The sequence below is a fragment of the Pelodiscus sinensis genome, chromosome 3 (genome assembly GCF_049634645.1).
Source record: "Pelodiscus sinensis isolate JC-2024 chromosome 3, ASM4963464v1, whole genome shotgun sequence".
Lineage (NCBI taxonomy): Eukaryota > Metazoa > Chordata > Testudines > Trionychidae > Pelodiscus > Pelodiscus sinensis.
In genome coordinates this window covers 36,067,444-36,086,166 of record NC_134713.1, presented here as the reverse complement: position 1 = coordinate 36,086,166, position 18,723 = coordinate 36,067,444, and the positions used below count along the sequence as shown (strand labels likewise).

The 18,723-nt window shown below is 38.4% G+C and overlaps 1 protein-coding gene across 2 annotated transcripts in view; it reads left to right on the top strand.

Annotated features, from left to right (window-relative positions):
• ERICH1 (glutamate rich 1) overlaps positions 1–13,547 on the top strand; it is a 175,867-nt gene extending 162,320 nt beyond the window's left edge. For both annotated transcript variants that reach the window (XM_025188602.2, XM_006130972.4), the window contains 2 exons: positions 11,200–11,279; positions 12,971–13,547. In XM_025188602.2, the coding sequence (XP_025044387.2) occupies positions 11,200–11,279; positions 12,971–13,114 (224 nt within the window). In that variant the 3' untranslated portion in view covers positions 13,115–13,547. The remainder of the gene's footprint in view (positions 1–11,199; positions 11,280–12,970) is intronic.
• Positions 13,548–18,723: the final 5,176 nt, after the last annotated feature.

Here is an 18,723-nt window from a genome sequence, read left to right as displayed (position 1 = left end):
AAAGAGAAGAGAGTTTTGTTGGATTTAGGCAAGTCAGAGCAGAGGAGAGTGAATGTGAATCAGGGTCACGAGGATTGCACACTTACCACTATAACATTTGTGCTAAGCCTGGCTGTCATTCTGCACATAAGAAAAATTAATATGGGTCTATATGACAGTCTGTAGCCATGTCTGAAACCATTTGACATGGCAAAATGATAGAACAATAGCACCTTTACAATCAAAAGGTAAAGAAGCTATTTTTAGAGAGAATAGAGCAAAATCTTAGGAGAAATCAGAAATCCCCACATACTATGGATGTCAGAAGTATGGCTTTTCACTGTTCTGCTTTCTGTGCTACACTTTCACTCTATTAAGGTATTTAACTTCTTTGTATCATTTTCACCTCACAGTCAGTAGGCCTCAGCAGTCAATCAGGATAAAGCTGCCTAATGAAAAAATAAATATTGTACAAAAGTTTCACTTTTTAATTAATATATTGTCTATGATTTAATTACCTCATAGATTGTTTTATCCTGTGTTTAAGTTGATGTGAGAATCTTCCAGTGTTCGGCCATAATGTGTACAGCATAATAAATGTACCTCTACTACAGATTATAGCTAAGAATACCTATCTAATCAAGTTAAATAGCCAACAACTGTGCTGGCACAATGCTGCTCCAAAAATAATAGATGCCTTGTAAAGGGATTAGGACATTTAAATAAGAACACAAATAGAAAAAGATAAGAACCATACATAATCTATAATGTAAGGCAGTTACAAGTGAACAGAAACAACAGTGAATGTGTCAAAAAGAGTGCAACAATAGAAATTCAGCTAACAAAGACCTCACCAAAACTATTTAATTTAAAGCTATAAATCATTTTCTGTCATACTAAGGCTACAGTAATTTATACCTTGGTATGCTATTGGAATGCACTTTCAGTACTTTAGAGACAGCAAGTGAATTCTCTGACATTTCATATCTATTATTGGCCCATTTCACTAATGTGTTACAATGGAGTTAAAGTAACATGAAACTTGGAGTAACACAGCGGTGATTGTGGCCGATGAATATTTACTAAGGTGGATAAAAGAATGTACAATTTCTAAATTAGGAAGTATTTGTAGATTCTGAAAATTTACTTATCAATTATTGCTGAATTTAAACAATAACTTTCTAAAACGAATAGATACAGGGTAATTTAAGATTTTTGCTCCTTGTTCCAGCTATAATAATTAAACATGACATTATTTTACACTTTGATATGAATTCACTGGTTAGTTTTTACCTAAATCACATACAAAATATTGTCTAGACCAGCCCAACCCAAAAACACATTAAAGAAAGATGCTTCTGCAGCCATGCTGATCAGATATTTTGGAGGTGACATCCAAAAATATATTGCTAGGTTAAAAAAACCCTAGGATTCATGACTCACAACTTCTAAAAATAATGCCTAGGATACAGTAACCCACACAATCTATGTTGGTATGATAAAAATCTGAACGTTTGGTTTGCAGGGAAAAGTGACATATGGGTTCCAAGAATGACTGGAATTATATATTTCTGGAATAAATCAGTGTTCTGGAATTACAGCTAAATGGTGGCTATTCTACTTCATCAATCTGCTGTGTGCTCTTAAAGAACCACCATGTGCCCCATGAAACATTTCAGCATTGGGTAAAGTGAACTATATACTAATTTGTAAAGCCTTAAAAATAGGATTTATGTGGTGTGTAGACCTTATGTTAGTCCTCTCTACTTGGGGTGCATTTCACCTTAAAGGCATAAAGTGCTGGATATTCACAAAAGCCTATCACAAAAGGTACTGAATTAAAAGAAAATCCACTACCATAGATCTTACTTCAGTGAGCATTGAACAAGATCCTCATTTGTGCTATTATGTCATAGTTCAATGGAGTTGAAGCCACATTATTGCTGGCAGCCCTCTATCCCAAAGCAGGCCTAAGAATTGGGCTAGCAAGAATTGGTATTTGTTTTGATAAGGAAAAAAATTAGTCCTTGTGATATTTGTGTGCGCTTAAAAATAAAAACTGAGCAAGACCTACCCTCCAGATAGTCAATAGCTACCGATTAGGGCACTTGTCTGAGAAATGGAAGATCAGGTTCAAGTCTCTGTTCTGTCTGATTTGAAACAAGGACTTGTACCTCAGGCTATGTCTCTAGACTATAGGCTTCTTGCACTAGATGCTTTTTGCCGAAGAGATCTTCTGCAAAAACTTCTTGTGCAAGAGCAAGTCCACACTGCAAAAGAGCATCAAAAAAGCGATGCACTTTTGCACAAGAGAGTGTCCAGATTGCATGGGCGCTCTCTCGAAAGAAAGCACTGATAGCTATTCACAGAATGGTCACCAGGGCACCTGTGCTTTTTTCTGTAGGGGTTTTTTGCACAAAAAGAGGCAGTTCCCTGTTCTCACACACCTTTTTGCGCAAGCGCTCATGCGCAAAAAGGAGTTATTCCTCATAGAAAGAGGAATAACTCTTGTGCAAAAAACCCTCCATTCTGTCGATTTTCTTGTACAAAAACACACTTGAGGTGTGGCCACTCCGTGAGTTTTTGTGCAAAAACTCTGCAGTCTAGACATAGCCTCGGTCTCCTACAGGTAATTTTTTTAAACACCAGGCTGTTGTGGGGCCTCTCTCTGGTTCTCATTTTGACATGTGAAATTTTTGTTCAATCTTTTAATGAAACACTGAGATTTTGACAAAATAGCATTTTTAATGGAAGGTTTGTTGAAAAATGTTTGACCAGCTCTTTCTATGAATGGCCTATTTTTCCATACCCTGCACTGTCCAAACATTGGAAGCAGATAGAAAATTGAGAAAATCAACATATGTTTTCTGCAGCAGTGCCTCATGTCCCTTGACAGCTCCAAGAGCAGTGAAACGTTGTCTCTCTCACTAATAGACGTTTTTGCAGAAAAAGATACTACCCTACCCACCTGGTTTCTCTAAAAGTAATGTAGTTCACAAAAGGTAAATAACATGGTCAGAGCCAGATTTGCTGGAGTGGCATTTATAGCTGCAGCTAGCATCCCTCAGTAGAATGTTGTACTATAAAGCAAAACTATAATGTGAAGTATAGTGAGATGAACTACTTTGTTGCCAGAGTGTTGTGATATTAAGATGACAAACACTGATTTTTGCTGGAACATTTGTGCGCTGTCACATAACTGCAGAATCCATCTGCTAGTCACTAGAATAAAAGTAGCATTGGAAAAAAAAGCCACCTCCTGTCATATGATCCTTAAAAAGTATGAAACTTAAAGCTCTGTGAATAATGGGCCAACTGTTGAAGATCTTTGCTGGTTTTATACTGGCTTTCCTTAGGCAAGACTCCTTTTAACTTGTTACTTTTTTTCTAGTATCAGTCATATTATACAATGTGACAGAGTGACAGACACGGAGCCACTGTCAGATCTAATAAATGGACATTTTGCTGAAATAAGAAGATTAGTCAAGTAGGGTCATAATGGTTGTCATTAGTAAATTCAGATGCCTTGGGCCACCCCATATGATAACTTGTATTCATAGCTTTGAACTTAATCCCTAACCTTTCCACACACATCACCAAAAAACAACTACATTGTAGTGTTTCTGTGGACATGATGGCATGCAGAAATGCAGAAGGAGAACGTTTGATCAGAGACAAAACATCTCAGTCTTTGAGACACTGCCGTGAGACCTTTCCTCTACAAAGACACTAGATAACACCTCAGATTTTTCAATCCAACCTGAAATCATGGATCTCTATTTATCTGCTATATCTTAGAAGGATGAAGGGAATGAAAAATTTCTGTTGTAGGAACAGTAAAAAATAGCTTTTAGCAAAGTTTGAAAAGTATTTCCATATTTTGTTGAATATCTTAACTGGTATAATTGATAACTGTTAGGATTTAAGACTTTCTCTCATGTGTTTATATATATTTGCTTTGCCCTCTTCTGGGTTTATGCTGAAGCTTCTCATACAAACATTTAATAATTTCAAGTTGTCTAATCATATCTTATTGTTTGGTTTAAAGTGTTATATTTTCTCACTGCTGTCTTGCTATAGAGTGAAACCTGTGTCTAGTTTATTGGAATATTCTGCTAAAATGACCAGATCTGAGCCTTCTTTCAGTGTTTGCTGTAAATCCGAGGCAACACTGATGAAGTCAGCGAGGATACACTGATTTTATGTTAGTGCAAAGTGAGGGGAGAATCGGGCTCACTTAATTTAAAAAAGAAGGCTGATGGGCTGAGCTTTTGTAAATGAACTTCAGATCTGTAGTTCTAGGAAATCTAAGAGTTAATGAAGGACTCTGCTTATGCAGTGACCAGGAAGAAAAAGAAGAGTGATCATTGCTATTTTTAATTCAGATATATGGAGATGAAGGCCCTTTTTAATTCAGGAACACAAGAGAAACCATCAATGCCAGTTTTCCCTACCAAGGGTTGCCTTGAAATATGTGAATGGGCTAGAGAGTGCAACTAATTAATATTCTTGCATAACACCAGATGGTGGCCAAAACTCAGTACTGAAGGCCTCTCCATTGAGAGGAATGGAAAACTGCAAGCACTGGTTTGTTCTCTTTGTTTTCTTTCACCCTGCCAATTTGAATTATTTCTCTAAAGGATGGTGGAGTTATCCTTGCTCTTCTTATGTCCAAAGAAGGCTCAGAAGGTCGATAGTTTGAGAAACAATCAGAGGAAAAAAGGATGGACAAATATATGGAAAAAAACTTCTAGAAGCCAAAGGGAAAAGTAGCCAAAGGCCTGTAAGTCTCTAGCTTTCTCATTTTTGCATTCCTAGCATAAGAAATCATTTTTATCCAAACACTCATGACATTTTTATATTGAAATAATGATTTACAATATGTTATATAGTGCTATACCATCACCATGTAAACAATATACAGTAAGTGCTAAGTCAAGTTCTTTTTGAGGACAAAATATTAATGATAATCAAGTTGTCTTAAAATATTGTTATGCGGGGGGTTGGATGAAATGTCATTGGATCTAGTGGACATAAAAATTGATCTTCATTCAGGATAAATGTGAAATATGGAATAGACAACTGCCAGTAGGAACAACTGTCCAAAACACAGATGACATGCAAAACTGGAGAAGACATTGTGCTGTGAGGTCTGAAGGGATTTTCCCTGGAATCTGAGTGCAAATACAGGGAGTTTAGTATTTGAGAGAAGGATGTGTGTGTAACATAGAGAAAGAGAGATACCACAAACAGTACAGAAGTCCAGAGATGGGGTAACAAGGGATCCCTGATGCTGAGAAAACTGAGAGAGAGGGATTTGGGGGTAGAATATGAGCCAAAAGGAACCTTCTGAGCAGTGATGGTAAGGAGTACAAAAGAATATCACAAGCATGCAGACAAAAAATTGGAAAGGCTATAGTACGAAACTGAGTGACATCTACGCAGAGAAATCAAAAGTAAGAAGAGATTCTTTAAATGCATGAGGAGCAAGAGAAAAACAAAGGAAAGTCCACTATTTAGCAGATAAGGAAACCTAGTAACTGATGATGTCAAGAAGGTTGACATTTTCAACACCTATTTAAGGAACTAGCTGAAGCAATCTTGGAGACAGTAGTATTTATCTTTGAGAATTCATGAAGGAGATATGAGGTATCAGAGGACTGGCAAACATAGTACACTTGAGCCTCTGTACTCCAGGTGTCCCTAATCAAGAAACACCCATGGGATGGAGGAGGAAACGGCTCTGCATGCTGTCGTTCCCTATTCCCTCCTTCTGGGGGAACAACAAGGTAGTGACATGCTTCTTCTAAAGTGGGGGTTAGTGCCCAAGTGTGTCGGGGTGCAGAGCCACATGTGCCCCTCATGCCCAGACCCTGCAGTGCCCTCCCTGATTCAGACAATCTTCTATCCAGCATACCCTGTTTTCCAGGGTAGCCGAATTAAAGAGTTTTGAGTGCTTCTACCTTTGAAAAGGGAAATGAAGAGGATCCAGGGAATTATATAGACCCAACTGGCATAACTTCAATACCTGGAAGGACAGTGGAACAAATTATTAAGCAATTTTAAGCAATTTGTAAGCAGTTATAAGGAATAGCCATCATGCATTTGTCAAGAACTAATCATGCCAAACCAACCTCCTTTCCTTCTTTAGCAGGATTACTCACCTACAGTCCCAGCCAAAGGGTTTGCAGGGCCCAAGGCAGGACACTAGGGCTATGTCTAGACTGCAAGCCTCTTTTGAAAGAGAGCGTCTAGACTGCACGCGGAATTTCGAAAAAGCAAGCCGCTTTTTCGAAAGAAAGCACCCAGTGAGTCTGGATGCTCTCTTTCTAAAAAGCCTGTTTGCTTTCAAGAACGCCTTCTTTCGAAAGAGCACTTTCGAAAGAAGGCGTTCTTCCTCGTGGAATTAGGTTTACCACCGTCGAAAGAAAAGCCGCATTCTTTCGATTTAATTTCGAAAGAACGCGGCTGCAGTCTAGACGCAGGTGAAGTTTTTTCGAAAAAAGGCTACTTTTTTCGAAAAAACCCCTGAGTCTGGATACAGCCTAGGAGTAGGGCCCCAGGCCCATTTGGTGGATGGTGAATACTCAGCAGCACAGGACCCGAAAGTGCATGGCCCAGGGCATTTGCCTTCCTCACCTTGCCCTAGGCCAGGCCTGTTCACCTAGGCTGTGTCTACATTGGCACCCTTTTCCGGAAAAGGGATGCTAATGAGACAAGTCGGAATTGCAAATGCCGCGAGGGATTTAAATATCCCCCATGGCATTTGCATGAACATGGCTGCCACTTTTTTCCAGCTCAGGGCTTTGCCGGAGAAAAGCACCAGTCTAGACGGGATCTTTTGGAAAATAAAGCCTTTTCCGGAAGATCCCTTATTCCTCTTAAAATCAGGAATAAGGGATCTTCCGGAAAAGGCTTTATTTTCCAAAAGATCCCGTCTAGACTGGCGCTTTTCTCTGGCAAAGCCCTGAGCCAGAAAAAAGTGGCAGCCATGTTCATGCAAATGCCGCGGGGGATATTTAAATCCCCCGCGGCATTTGCAATTCTGACTTGTCTCATTAGCATCCCTTTTCCGGAAAACGGTGCCAATGTAGACACAGCCCTAGTGGGTGGAAGGAAACAATAGACATGATGCTAGTAATGCTTGATGCTAGTAATGCTTTTGACACCATTTCACATGATATTCTCATAAACAAACTAGGGAAATATGGCCCAGCTGAAATTCCTATATGGTGGGTGCAAAACTGGTTGAAAGAACGTACTAAAAGAGTAATTAGCAAAGGTTTACTGTCAAACTGGGAGGATGTTCTCAGTCCACTACTGTAGTGGCGGGGATGGGGGAAATCACACTGCAGCTATATGGACTTCAGCTCTTAGAAATGGTGAAGCCATGTTTTGATGGATCAAATGGTTCAGACTCTGTTCTGAAGTTAAGACCCCCATTTTCACCCCAGGAGATCTGTTGCTTGTTGAGTTTCTATTCCAGCACCAACTCTTCCTATTTTCCCCCATGAGCATTTTGGGGAAGTCACTTTGTTATCTCTGCACCATTCCTGGCTACTCCAGTAGGTATGTTGTTCTGTTCACATAGGCTAGGATTTCCAGAGGAGCCTAAGGGAGTTAGGTGCCAATAATCCAATTGGCATACTCTGGAAGATGGTGAATTTAACTGGCTTAGGCTCCTTTGAAAATCCCAGCCGTGGTTGTAAATATCTACTGCAACCCAAAAGGAAGTTTGGAGCCAAGACACAGTGTTACCAACTTGCCTTGCCACATTTTCAAACTGCCCTTTAACCTCACACCTGCAACCAGTGAGGAAGTTAGGTGTGCTGTTTTCCACAATACGGATTTAAATACACTGCAGAAGTAGGTTAAGTACTTTAAAATAGTTGTGCATGTAAAGTAATTGTGTTTCATGAGGAACACTATCTCAAATTTATCTCTGCTTTTAACTCCATTGACGTCAATAAAATGATAGTTGGAGTGACTGTATTCCATCATGTTTAGATGCGACAGCTATGGAGGAATGGTGTATGAAATTACTTACAATACATACTACAGTAGAGGGGCTAGCAAAGCTAAGTGTCTCCTATATTAATCTCCAAATGTCCTATGTTCAAATCTGTCCAGTGGTTGCTATAAGTGAGAGCTCTGCTAATCAATTGGGTGGCATTTGAATCTCTCCTGGGTGCCTGTGCAAGCACTCATCCATTGATTTGATAACAGTTTTGACTCCGTCAGTCATGAAGCCCTGTGGAAAGCACTGGCAGGGATTTGGCTGCTCTTCAAAATTTATTAAGGTCCTAAAGCTTTTTCATTATCAGATGACTGCCACCATTCTCTGTGATGGCCTGGAAATGAACCCTGTTATCATCATTGAAATTGGGGTTAAGTAAGGATGTACTATTGCCCCAATCATGTTTTCCGGGTGTTTAGTAGCCAATGGGAGCTGGGGGGGAGGGAGGGAAGCGGGCATGGACAATACACAGAGACATGCTGTCCCCCTTTCCCCAGAGGTGTGCAGGGAGAGGGGATCAGGGCTGGGCAGAGACGTGCCGACAGCCGGCCACTTCCTTGAGTGGTGTGAGTCCACTGTATGCAGGCATTGCCAGCTGGGAGCCACTTGTGGTAAGCACCTCCTGGACCAGGCCTCCACATTGCATCTGCTCCTGCACCCCAAACCCTGCTCTAGGTTAAAATCCCTTTTTGCCCTAAACTCCCTCCAAGGCCGTGTCCAGACTCAGGGTTTTTTTCGGGAAAAGTAGCCTTTTCCCGAAAAAACTTCCCCTGCGTCCAGACTCAAGCCGCGTTCTTTCGAAATTATTTCGAAAGAACGCGGCTTTTCTTTCGATGGCGGTAAACCTCGTTTCACGAGGAAGAACGCCTTCTTTCGAAAGTTCCTCTTTCGAAAGAAGGCGTTCTACAATGTAAAGAGGCCGTCTTCGAAAGAGAGCATCCAGACTCGCTGGGTGCTCTCTTTCGAAAAAGCGGATTTCTCTATCGAAAGATCCGCCTGCAGTCTAGACGCGATCTTTCGAAAGAGGCTCTTTCGAAAGATGCTTTCGAAAGAGCCTCTTTCGAAAGAAGCCTGCAGTCTAGACATAGCCCAAGAGCTCACTTTCCTTCCCTTCTCCTGCATCTCAATACTCTCCCTGAGCCTGACACCCCCTCCTTCACCCTAGCTCCATCCCAGCAAGAAACTAATATAACAGATGTTCTAAGGTAAGTAGTAGGCTATTTTGAATTAACTTAACTGTATTCTACATGTTTTAAGACTGAAATGTAACCACAGAATGGTTTTATATTAATTAAAAGGCAAGTATTGTATAGTATTAATAGCCTTGATGACATAATTATGATCATTTTGTTTTAAATTAGGAAACAGTCTTGTATGCAGGGGCCCCACCAAATCTAATAGCCCCAGGCCTATAGGACAGTTACTTTGGCCCTGTTCATGCTTACTGAGAATGTTGCACTCTAGCTGTCCCAGCTAGACCCTTCTGGTGTGAACTAAAAGATCTCTCAAATGCTTATGCAATTGACAGGCTTTATACTGTTCCAAACAATACTGCTTTACAGAGCACTAGGGAACTTCCAAAGTGTGCATCAGCAGGCTTTACAGTGTCCAATTAGTGTGCAACATGTTAGTGCACTTTAGAAATCACACTCCTGTTGTGCACATTGCTCTTCTGTACAGACATGCTCTTAATTAAGCATCTGCTGAAACGTAAATGAATTATGATAATTCTTGATAATTGGTGTCATTCTGGAATACATAATGCAGAATATTTTGAAGGAGATACCTTTTATGTTTTTGCTTCATTTAAATGAGAAATATTTCTTCACTCAGCATTAGATTTCAATATTCAAGGCCAGACTGTGCTAAGATGGCAAGCTTCTCAAAGGATGTAAATGAGCCTAGTACCATGGAGCAGTATAGATCCTTAGCTAGTGTAAATTGGGCTAGCTTCCTTGTGTTCAGTGGATCTATGTTGGTTTGCACAGGGGAGGGATAGCTCAGTGGTTTGAGCATTGGCCTGCTAAACCCAGTATTGTGAGTTCAATCCTTGCAGAGGCCATTCAGGGATTTGGGGCAGCAGGGATGATACTTGGTTCTGCTGTGAAGGCAGGGGACTGGACTTGATGACCTTTCAAGGTCCCTTCCAGTCCTAGGAGATAGGCAATCTCCATGAATTAGGGTGTGTTGATTTAAAAATATTTTTGGGGCTTTAAATTCCACCTTGTTCACAGGAGCACCACCAATGGATGTAAGGCAGCTTTACCATACATACCACAATGTAGCCCTGATTGTTTCTATTTATAGAAGGGGAAATGAAATACAAAATACCAGATTCTAACATCCTTACTCACACCAAGTAATACTTTACCCTCTCAGTAAGAAAGACAGTATTGGGACCAACATCACCTGAAGATGGTATCCACGGTTAAGAGAATTTGTAGTTGTATTATTATTATTTGTTTGAATTTTAAAATTAATTGAAAATGTTCAGGCAAGTGATGGGTCTCACTTCTATGAATTAGGTTTGTAGCAGTAGAAAGTGGTACAAACCTATGCTGCATACAGAATAATGCAGAAAAGAAACAGGCTACTTCTAAATGTCTGCTCAAAGTTGTATAGCCCTAATATAGCCTATCCTTTTAAGATGGATCATGGCTAAATTAAACTCACTACATAGTAAATTGCCATTCAGATATAAATATATGTACGTAAGTTATATTAAGTCAGTAGAATCCAATTTGTTTGGTCACCACACAATTCTTCAATGACCTCCTTTATCTCAAATACTGTCTATTAAACAAGCTTAAGGCCTTTTGTTCTAAAGCAGGGTAACTGTTCCTTTATTTTCTTAATGAGCTTCAGACATATCTGAGGAGTTTTCCAATATTGCAGACATACCTAGCCCCAGGCATGGTAGATAAGACCTTCTGCCAACAACTAAGCTTTACAGATGGATCACATATGACAGCTTATGCAATTGACTTGGGCTTTATATACTAGTAGGAGTTTGGTATGTAAAGGGCTTATGGAAAGAACTGTACCGGGTCAGGAAAAATACACTTGTTCCTCTAATATTGCTTCTTAAAGTGCTTTGGCATTATAACAAACCACACTTGATTTAATCTTTTATTTCATTGAGATGCCATCTTGTAAAGAAACCTCCAGAGTTTACTAATACTGTTGATGTTATAAAATTTCAGGAACAGAAGTCCACGAAAACTCTGGTAAAATGATTATTCGTCTGCGGAGGATCACGCCTGGGTATATAAGATTATTGCAGGTATGAAAAGTCTGTCTTCTTCCTTCCTCTTTTAATTAGAACTTTGAAATACTTATACTAGTCTTGTTTAAAAGGGATTCTAGTTCATAACAATATGTGACCAACCCAAGAGAACATTGGCTTCTGCTGGGTTAACTTTCATAAGAACTCATAGAAGTCTTGATTAAGCATCTGTTGACAAGTAAATGAGTTATAATGCTTGATAATTGATGTAGTTCTGGAATACCTAATGGAGACTATTTGGAAGAAGATATGTTTTTAAGTTTTTTTAATGTATTTAAATGATGAATATTTCTCAGCAAGGCTTTAGATTACACTAATAGGGTGTATATGAAACTGTAGGAAAATGCTAACGAGAATGGCAGTGTTCCAAAACAGCTAAAAAAGATCAATAATTAAACATTCGTGCCTAGATTGGTGATTTTGGATGAGGAGATCTGGAACAATTATGAGCTCTGGAAGTGAAATATATGGAGAAGTAAATTCTGCTAATATGCCTTTAATAAGTTTAATACTTTAAATGCCTTTAAATAAGTTTAATACTTTGGAATAAAATATCAATGTAAAGGAGATTGTGAATTAAGGCTGTTGGGGCATTCTCCATAACTTGGTTCATATTTTGGTGCTTGTAGTACTTATATTTTTTCCTCCGAGAGTCCAACAGCCATATATAATATAACACAGATACCAACACTATGAATAGTAATAGAGATGTAGCCATGTTAGTCTGGTCTAGCTGAAACAAAAGACAGGACTATGCAGCACTTTAAAGACTAACAAGATGGTTTATTAGATGATGAGCTTTCGTGGGCCAGACCCATTTCCTCAGATCAATTTGTGGAAGAAAATTGTGCCAATTTTCTCCACAAATTGATCTGAGGAAGTGGATCTTGCCCATGAAAGCTCATCACCTAGTAAACCATCTTGTTAGTCTTTAAAGTGCTGCATAGTCCTGTCTTTTGTTTCACCAACACTATGAGTGAGCTAAGGATACTGTTGCATTCTTAACACAGAATTTCCTCTGTTTGCCTCTGACTTGTGATATCTTTATATTGTTATTTGTGTGTTTAAATCTTTTTGTTTTTATGTGTTGCAGTATCCTGTTGTCTATGACATTTATCAAGGTTAGAGCAGCAAACTCTCATTATTCAAGCACACATACAATAGCTATTGCCTGGAAAATTCTGGGTCCACTGAATGCAGGTTTTGCCACTAACTTCACTAGGACCATGATTTCACTATGAGTGAGCAGGGTAAAGGTATAAAAGAAATAAATCCCTGAATGGTGCTCAAACAATTTTAATGTAACAAATGCTGCTACTGGAAAGATACACAATACATTTTAAGTTATGATTGATGTTGCAATTAAATCCATGCATTCGTTTCTTTGATTCCTAAGAAGATGTATGTGCTAGGCAATACCAGTCAGCTATAGTCTTCATTCCTTATTCAGACTTTCATTAAAGAATTAATATTTAACATTCAAGGAAGTGAGATTACATTCATAGCTGACTTGTAAAAAAGGAGAAATCCTAATATTTCTCAGTACAAAGAAGTTTTGCCTGATAGTTTTCAGCAGAAAGCATTAAATAATGTGTAGGGAGGAGAGAATTGTCTTGAAAGTTGTAAAGAGCTAGCTTACTATCAAACTCAACAGAGTTGGCATGTAATTTCTCCTGGTTTTCCCATAGACTCAAGCAGCTGGAAAAATTATCAACACAACAGACATATTGATGCAACGTACAGCTTTGCTCCTAGGAATGTTTGGGATTAGTATATCTGGTTATAGCACACGCCAGCTAACTCAAAAGAAGAGAATCCCCTTGAACCTTTAAAGTGATGAAATATGATCCAAGATCATAATCAGCTTGGTGGTCATGAGACTCTTTTCAATCCTGATTTTTAAATGCAAGCTGAAAAAGATGGAAGAAGAGTTGCAGATCTTGCTGTCAAAAATAAAATAACATTTAAAAAGACTAATGATTTGGGGAAGCATTTGATTTACAAGCAAGAAGAAATGTGTGTAAATGTGATTTATTTCTGTCAACATACAATATGTACATTGAGAGAAATATAAATGTTCTGATTTTAATTGTATTTCATACAAGTGCAAACCGATTGATGAGGGTACTATGCTCAATTAGGGTCACCTTGTTACTGCTTCTGCAAATCATCTACAATACAAAGCCTTGTGTTGAAAGGGAGAGTTGGAAGCAATTTGTTTTCCTGACAAGCAAGTAGAAAAACACATCCCATGGACAGTTGATACTGTTTTATATATATATATATATATATATATATATATATATATATATATATATATATATATATATTATCTGTGTGTTCTGCAGAATTTGCAGGATCTAACATCTAATATTGTGTGTTACATCTACAATCCTTTGGCTACCTTGGTCTGAAAATGTGTATACAAAAATATCTCTCAATGTAATAAACAAAAAATGCTGCATATTATATACTGTGCATATGGTATAAGAAAGAAAGGATAATACCAAAGCAAATATATGAATGAATGTATTGGTGTTTTATGACTTGATATGATTTTTTTAAATCTGAGTTGCTTTTGTGTTTGTGGTATGTAGCATTGGAAATATTCTACTCTAAAAGGGAATAGTACAAATGAAGAATTGTCTCATGCAGAGTTCAACATGTCTGATCACATTCCTCTGCTTAGCCTGTTGACTCCACAGCACATATTCTGATTAAAATTGGATTGGAGTTTTTGCTTTTCCCCTCCCCCGCTTGTATTGCTGTTCATTTTTATTTAATGAACATTTTACTCAGGCAATCTCTATAGCTATTATTCATTTTGTTTTCACTGTTTCAAAGATTTTATGCAAACATAGCTTTTGTAGGCAATTAGTATTTAAACTTTATGTAACCAGTTAGTATTTAAATTCTTGTGTTCTGGCCTAATAACCAAACATAATACTATTTTCTTTTTTTCAGTGTTAAAAATTATTTCTTCTGTCAACAATATTTATAATCTGCCACTAAGGGGCATCCTACACAGCTGAATATTTTCAAGTCTCAAGATTATTCAGTGCAGTGTTGTAAAATCACAGATTCAGATTTAAACCCTGTTGTACTATTTTTATTTTTTGTTTGTTTGTTTGTTTTCCAGTAACACATGTGTGATGAAACTCAAGAAAATCAGAACATGAGTTTTTAGTGGGTTGTTTTCTGACAAATTACCTAGCATCTGCTATCACTTTGTTTCTACTTTGCTGAAATAGCCTTCACTTTTGAAGAGTAGAAAAAAAGTAATCTTTTAGGCAGTAGTAAAACTAATACTAATAGTGCATTTGTAAAATATTTAATTGTGTCAGATCTTTCATCTATGATCAAGAGATTCTGTACACAGATTGTTCCACAAAAATCTATATTCTTGTGACTTTCTAATTATTGCACATTACATTGGTCAGCTGTATTTTTGTACTGTATCCTGTTTGCCATTCATTCAGCTACTGTGTAAAGAAGAATGTAAAATAACTGGATATTACCATTTCCACTGTGTTTAAAAAAGCTTTTGCCTAGATAATAAGTGTATCATATAATGGACATATTATTTTTAAATAGAATTTTCAGCATGTTTTTAGGTCCCATTAAAGTAAAAGGGATTTAGGCATATGGTAAAGTTTCTTTCTGAGTCAGGGTATTAATATGCTGATCTCCTTGCTGCTCCCTGGACCTCCAAAAAGAAATATTTGTATTTTATCTATCTTCACCTTTTTACTGTATATGATTTTAACTTTGAAAATCTTACGGATTCAGTGATTCATCAGCTTTTTTACACAGTGCAAAAGTGTTGAGTGCTTGTAAGATAAAGCTGCTTACTTAATACTGTGAAGATTTTTAGAAACAAAAAAAATGTATTTAATTTGGCACATAATTTGTTAGTTTTGAGATATTATATGCCAGGAATTACTTTTAAACTTTCTTAGCTGTGTGAAAACATTGAAATAGCAGCATTGTATAAGTAAACACTAGGCCTTGTTCACTAATGTGTATTAAGAGCTGCTTCACAGAATTTATCTCTTGTTTTTATTAACTCAACATCAGGCAGATATAAATGAATGTCTCTTGATGCCAAACAATCTTTAACTAAACTAATCCACTTCAGTCAGCAATAACTTCTCATGTCTGCATTACAGATTGATAGTTCCAGTTAATTATTACTTTAACCAGCACGAGCCTCAGAAGATTTTGTAACAGTTCTGTTTTCATGCATAACTCTTACATCAAATAACATGAACATCTTAACAGTAAATCAGATATTTTCATTACTTTTCTCATCAGCTAGAAAGGGATTAGAAAATGATTCTGTGGAGAAATACACCGGGTTGAGTTTTGAGCTATTTGAGATAAAAGCAGTAGCCCATGTATATCAAAGAATGTCCAGAAGTCCAGGACAGAGACGTAAATGTGTTTTACCAATGCGTTGCATTTATATAGGTTTACTGAATATATCTTCTACCATCATGATTCTCAGTCTCCTCCATATCTGGCCCATCCCAGAACTGCAATATGGGAGGGCAGTGTGGTTGCAACTTCACTGATACCTCTTGATAGCTCCCTCTCTCTACCGGATACTCCCCACTCCCGACACTCTGGGTCACAACCTCAAGGTTGAGAATCCTTGCACTAAAGTGATGCCAATCTGTAGAGACTCTTGCACATAACAGTAGTTATGCTACTACTTTGCTTTGGAAAATATTGGGTGGTAGTTCAACAGAGTGCTGTGGTTGTGTATCTGTGGCAAATAAAGTTGTGAAAAATTTTATCTTGCTTCTATTGAAGTGTTTGTATTACTTTAATGGGAGGAAGATCGAGCCCCAAGTATCTAGAGATTGGCTAGGGGACTACATAAAGACTAAAGGAAAAGCACTGGGGGTTTTTGAGTCACGGAATATAATTTATGTAAACAGCTTGTTAAAATGCAAGCACCAGAACCCAAATCTGAAGAAAACTCCAGAAAGGTAATGCAAAAGATTACTTCAAAGGGGCTCGGTGTGGGCTCAAGGACCTCATGATGTGAAACAGTTTGCCTAAATGACCTAAATGGTAAACAAATGTGCCAAGAGATCTCAGAAAAAGTATGCTGAACTATGACTCCATTGAAACATTCACTGTATTCACATCATCTGCAACTTGGATTGTTTTAGACTCCACAGTATTCAATTAATACAGCTCATAAGGCTGAAATGGGAAAATGCATGTTTCCTTCCCTGAATTGTATATGTTCTTCACTATAGAGGAGAAGTGCTGTGCTTTGAATAATCAAATCATTTGTCTTCAACATTTCCTGTCCTGCAAACATGGTAAGATTTCTACTGCTATAAACTTTTTAATTAAAAAGTTAAAAGCTATGAGCGAGGTTTTAGCTCTGTGTCTGATGCTTCGTTTTTGTAACGGTATTGATAACACTACAGTGGTTCTCACTGGTCCACGACCATCTTGCAGGCAGGCCATGGGCTCAGGGCTCTCCCTCTGCAACAGAGAGCCTGTACTGGCACTGCAGCCCCACAACCCCCCACTAACAAGGTTGGCCAAAATCCAAATTGTGGGGGAAGGAAGCAGCTCCTCACACTGCCACTCCCTCTACCCACTGCTGGGGAAATGGCAGTGCAGGAAACTACTCGCTGCGAGGCTTTTCCCCACTGCTTCCATTAGCTAGAATCATGGCTAATGGGAGCAGTGGAGAAGCAGTGCCTGGGAGCAGCAGGAGGCACAGAGCCAGGTAAGTCCCCCTCCCCCCCATCTCCTCGTGCCAAGACCTTGCACCACCACCTTGCTCTTGCACCCTTCTTTCCATCCAGACCTCAACCCCAACGTCCCACCCTCAGTCCACTCCTGCACCCAATCTCCCACACAGCCCCCCACACTTCCTCAGTCTGCTCCTGCACCTAACCTCCCAGCCAGATCTCCCACTCTCAACCTGTTCCTGCACCCAACCTCCCACTTAGACCCCCACTCCCTTCTGCACCCATTTTGTAATCATGGGTGGTTGAATGGTGGGGCCAAAAAGTTTGAGAACCCCTGATGTAAAGGAAGCACAAATTTATTCTGTGCAAAAGCTTCCCTTAAAAGATATACCTTTGCATGTCACCATCTGCATTGTTAGATGAATAGACTACATCTGAACCTCAGAGCACCTTTTCATACTAATACATGTGTGTGCTTTCAAAAAAGGCTTTGAAATTTTATACAGTGATTCCAGGACACATGGACAGTGTTTTTTAAATTAGTGCTCATCATTTTATGGCCTTTACCCTTTGGTTTAAAAATAGTCAACAACAGCACCAAGAAATAGAAGAAGTGGCTACATTTGTCTGTTCTTTTTTGTGCAACTCTCATGTTACAGTTCTATAAATGAAGTAGTTTAATAAGGCTGCTGAATGGTAGTTTAATCAAATAGTAGTGTACTAAGGTTCAAGGAGATCCATTCACTTCAGCTTTTAACTGAGCATCTAATCACTTACTTCCAGAGTAATCAAGAACCATATTGTGTCATCGATTTGTAAACCGGGCTTCCCACTGATTCTAATGGAAAATTCTGTTTAAAAATCAGTGACTCAACGTGGCCTGAAAGAGATGCTTATTCACTTCCATGTTGGAATTTTATTTTTTGCCTAAAATCTGTTACCTAATAAGTTGTATGAGTGATTTTACTTCAGTCACTGTTGTGATCTTACAAAATTCAAGCATTTCAATCTTCATCTTCAATAACAATAATTAATAAGCATTTTTCAACTTAAAAAATTTGTATTAGCTTTCTATGATCAACACCATCTCTAAATGTTCTGTGGGTAAGTCATAATGATAGCCCTGTTTTACTGATGAGGGGAACTGAGACAGACAGGTTAAATTATCTGACCATAGCTACAGTGGAGACCCATAGTTAGAGCCGCAAAATTAGATCTCAGAAGTTCATGGAACTCTTTCCTATTTACAAACCATTAGTCCATGCTTTACTTGTCTAATAGAATGTGAATGTTCTTACTATACATGTGTCATGGCTCCTTCCCCACTCTGGCATGATAAATGCAGAAGTGGGGGCCAGCAAGTGTACCCCAAAGCCTTATCTACCAGGCTTTGGTATAAAACTTCCCCCAAGATCTTAAAAACCTAGATCTTGGGAATAAAACTTCCGCTGCCACCACCCAAATGTTGCTAAAGAAACCAGGGGAAAGATCATTTGGGAAATCTTACCCCTAAAATAAACATCAGGACACACTATTAACCACTGCCAGGTTAATAAAAGAAAAGAAAGAACTTTTTATTATCACAACAATATTCCTGTTGCAACATAATGACTAGATAGGGAGGTAACAAAATATACTCATGGAGAAACTCCATGGGCCTAGAACTTAGTTACAAAGAAAAGCCAAAACATCTTTTAAGCAGTGCCAGATCTCAGATCCCA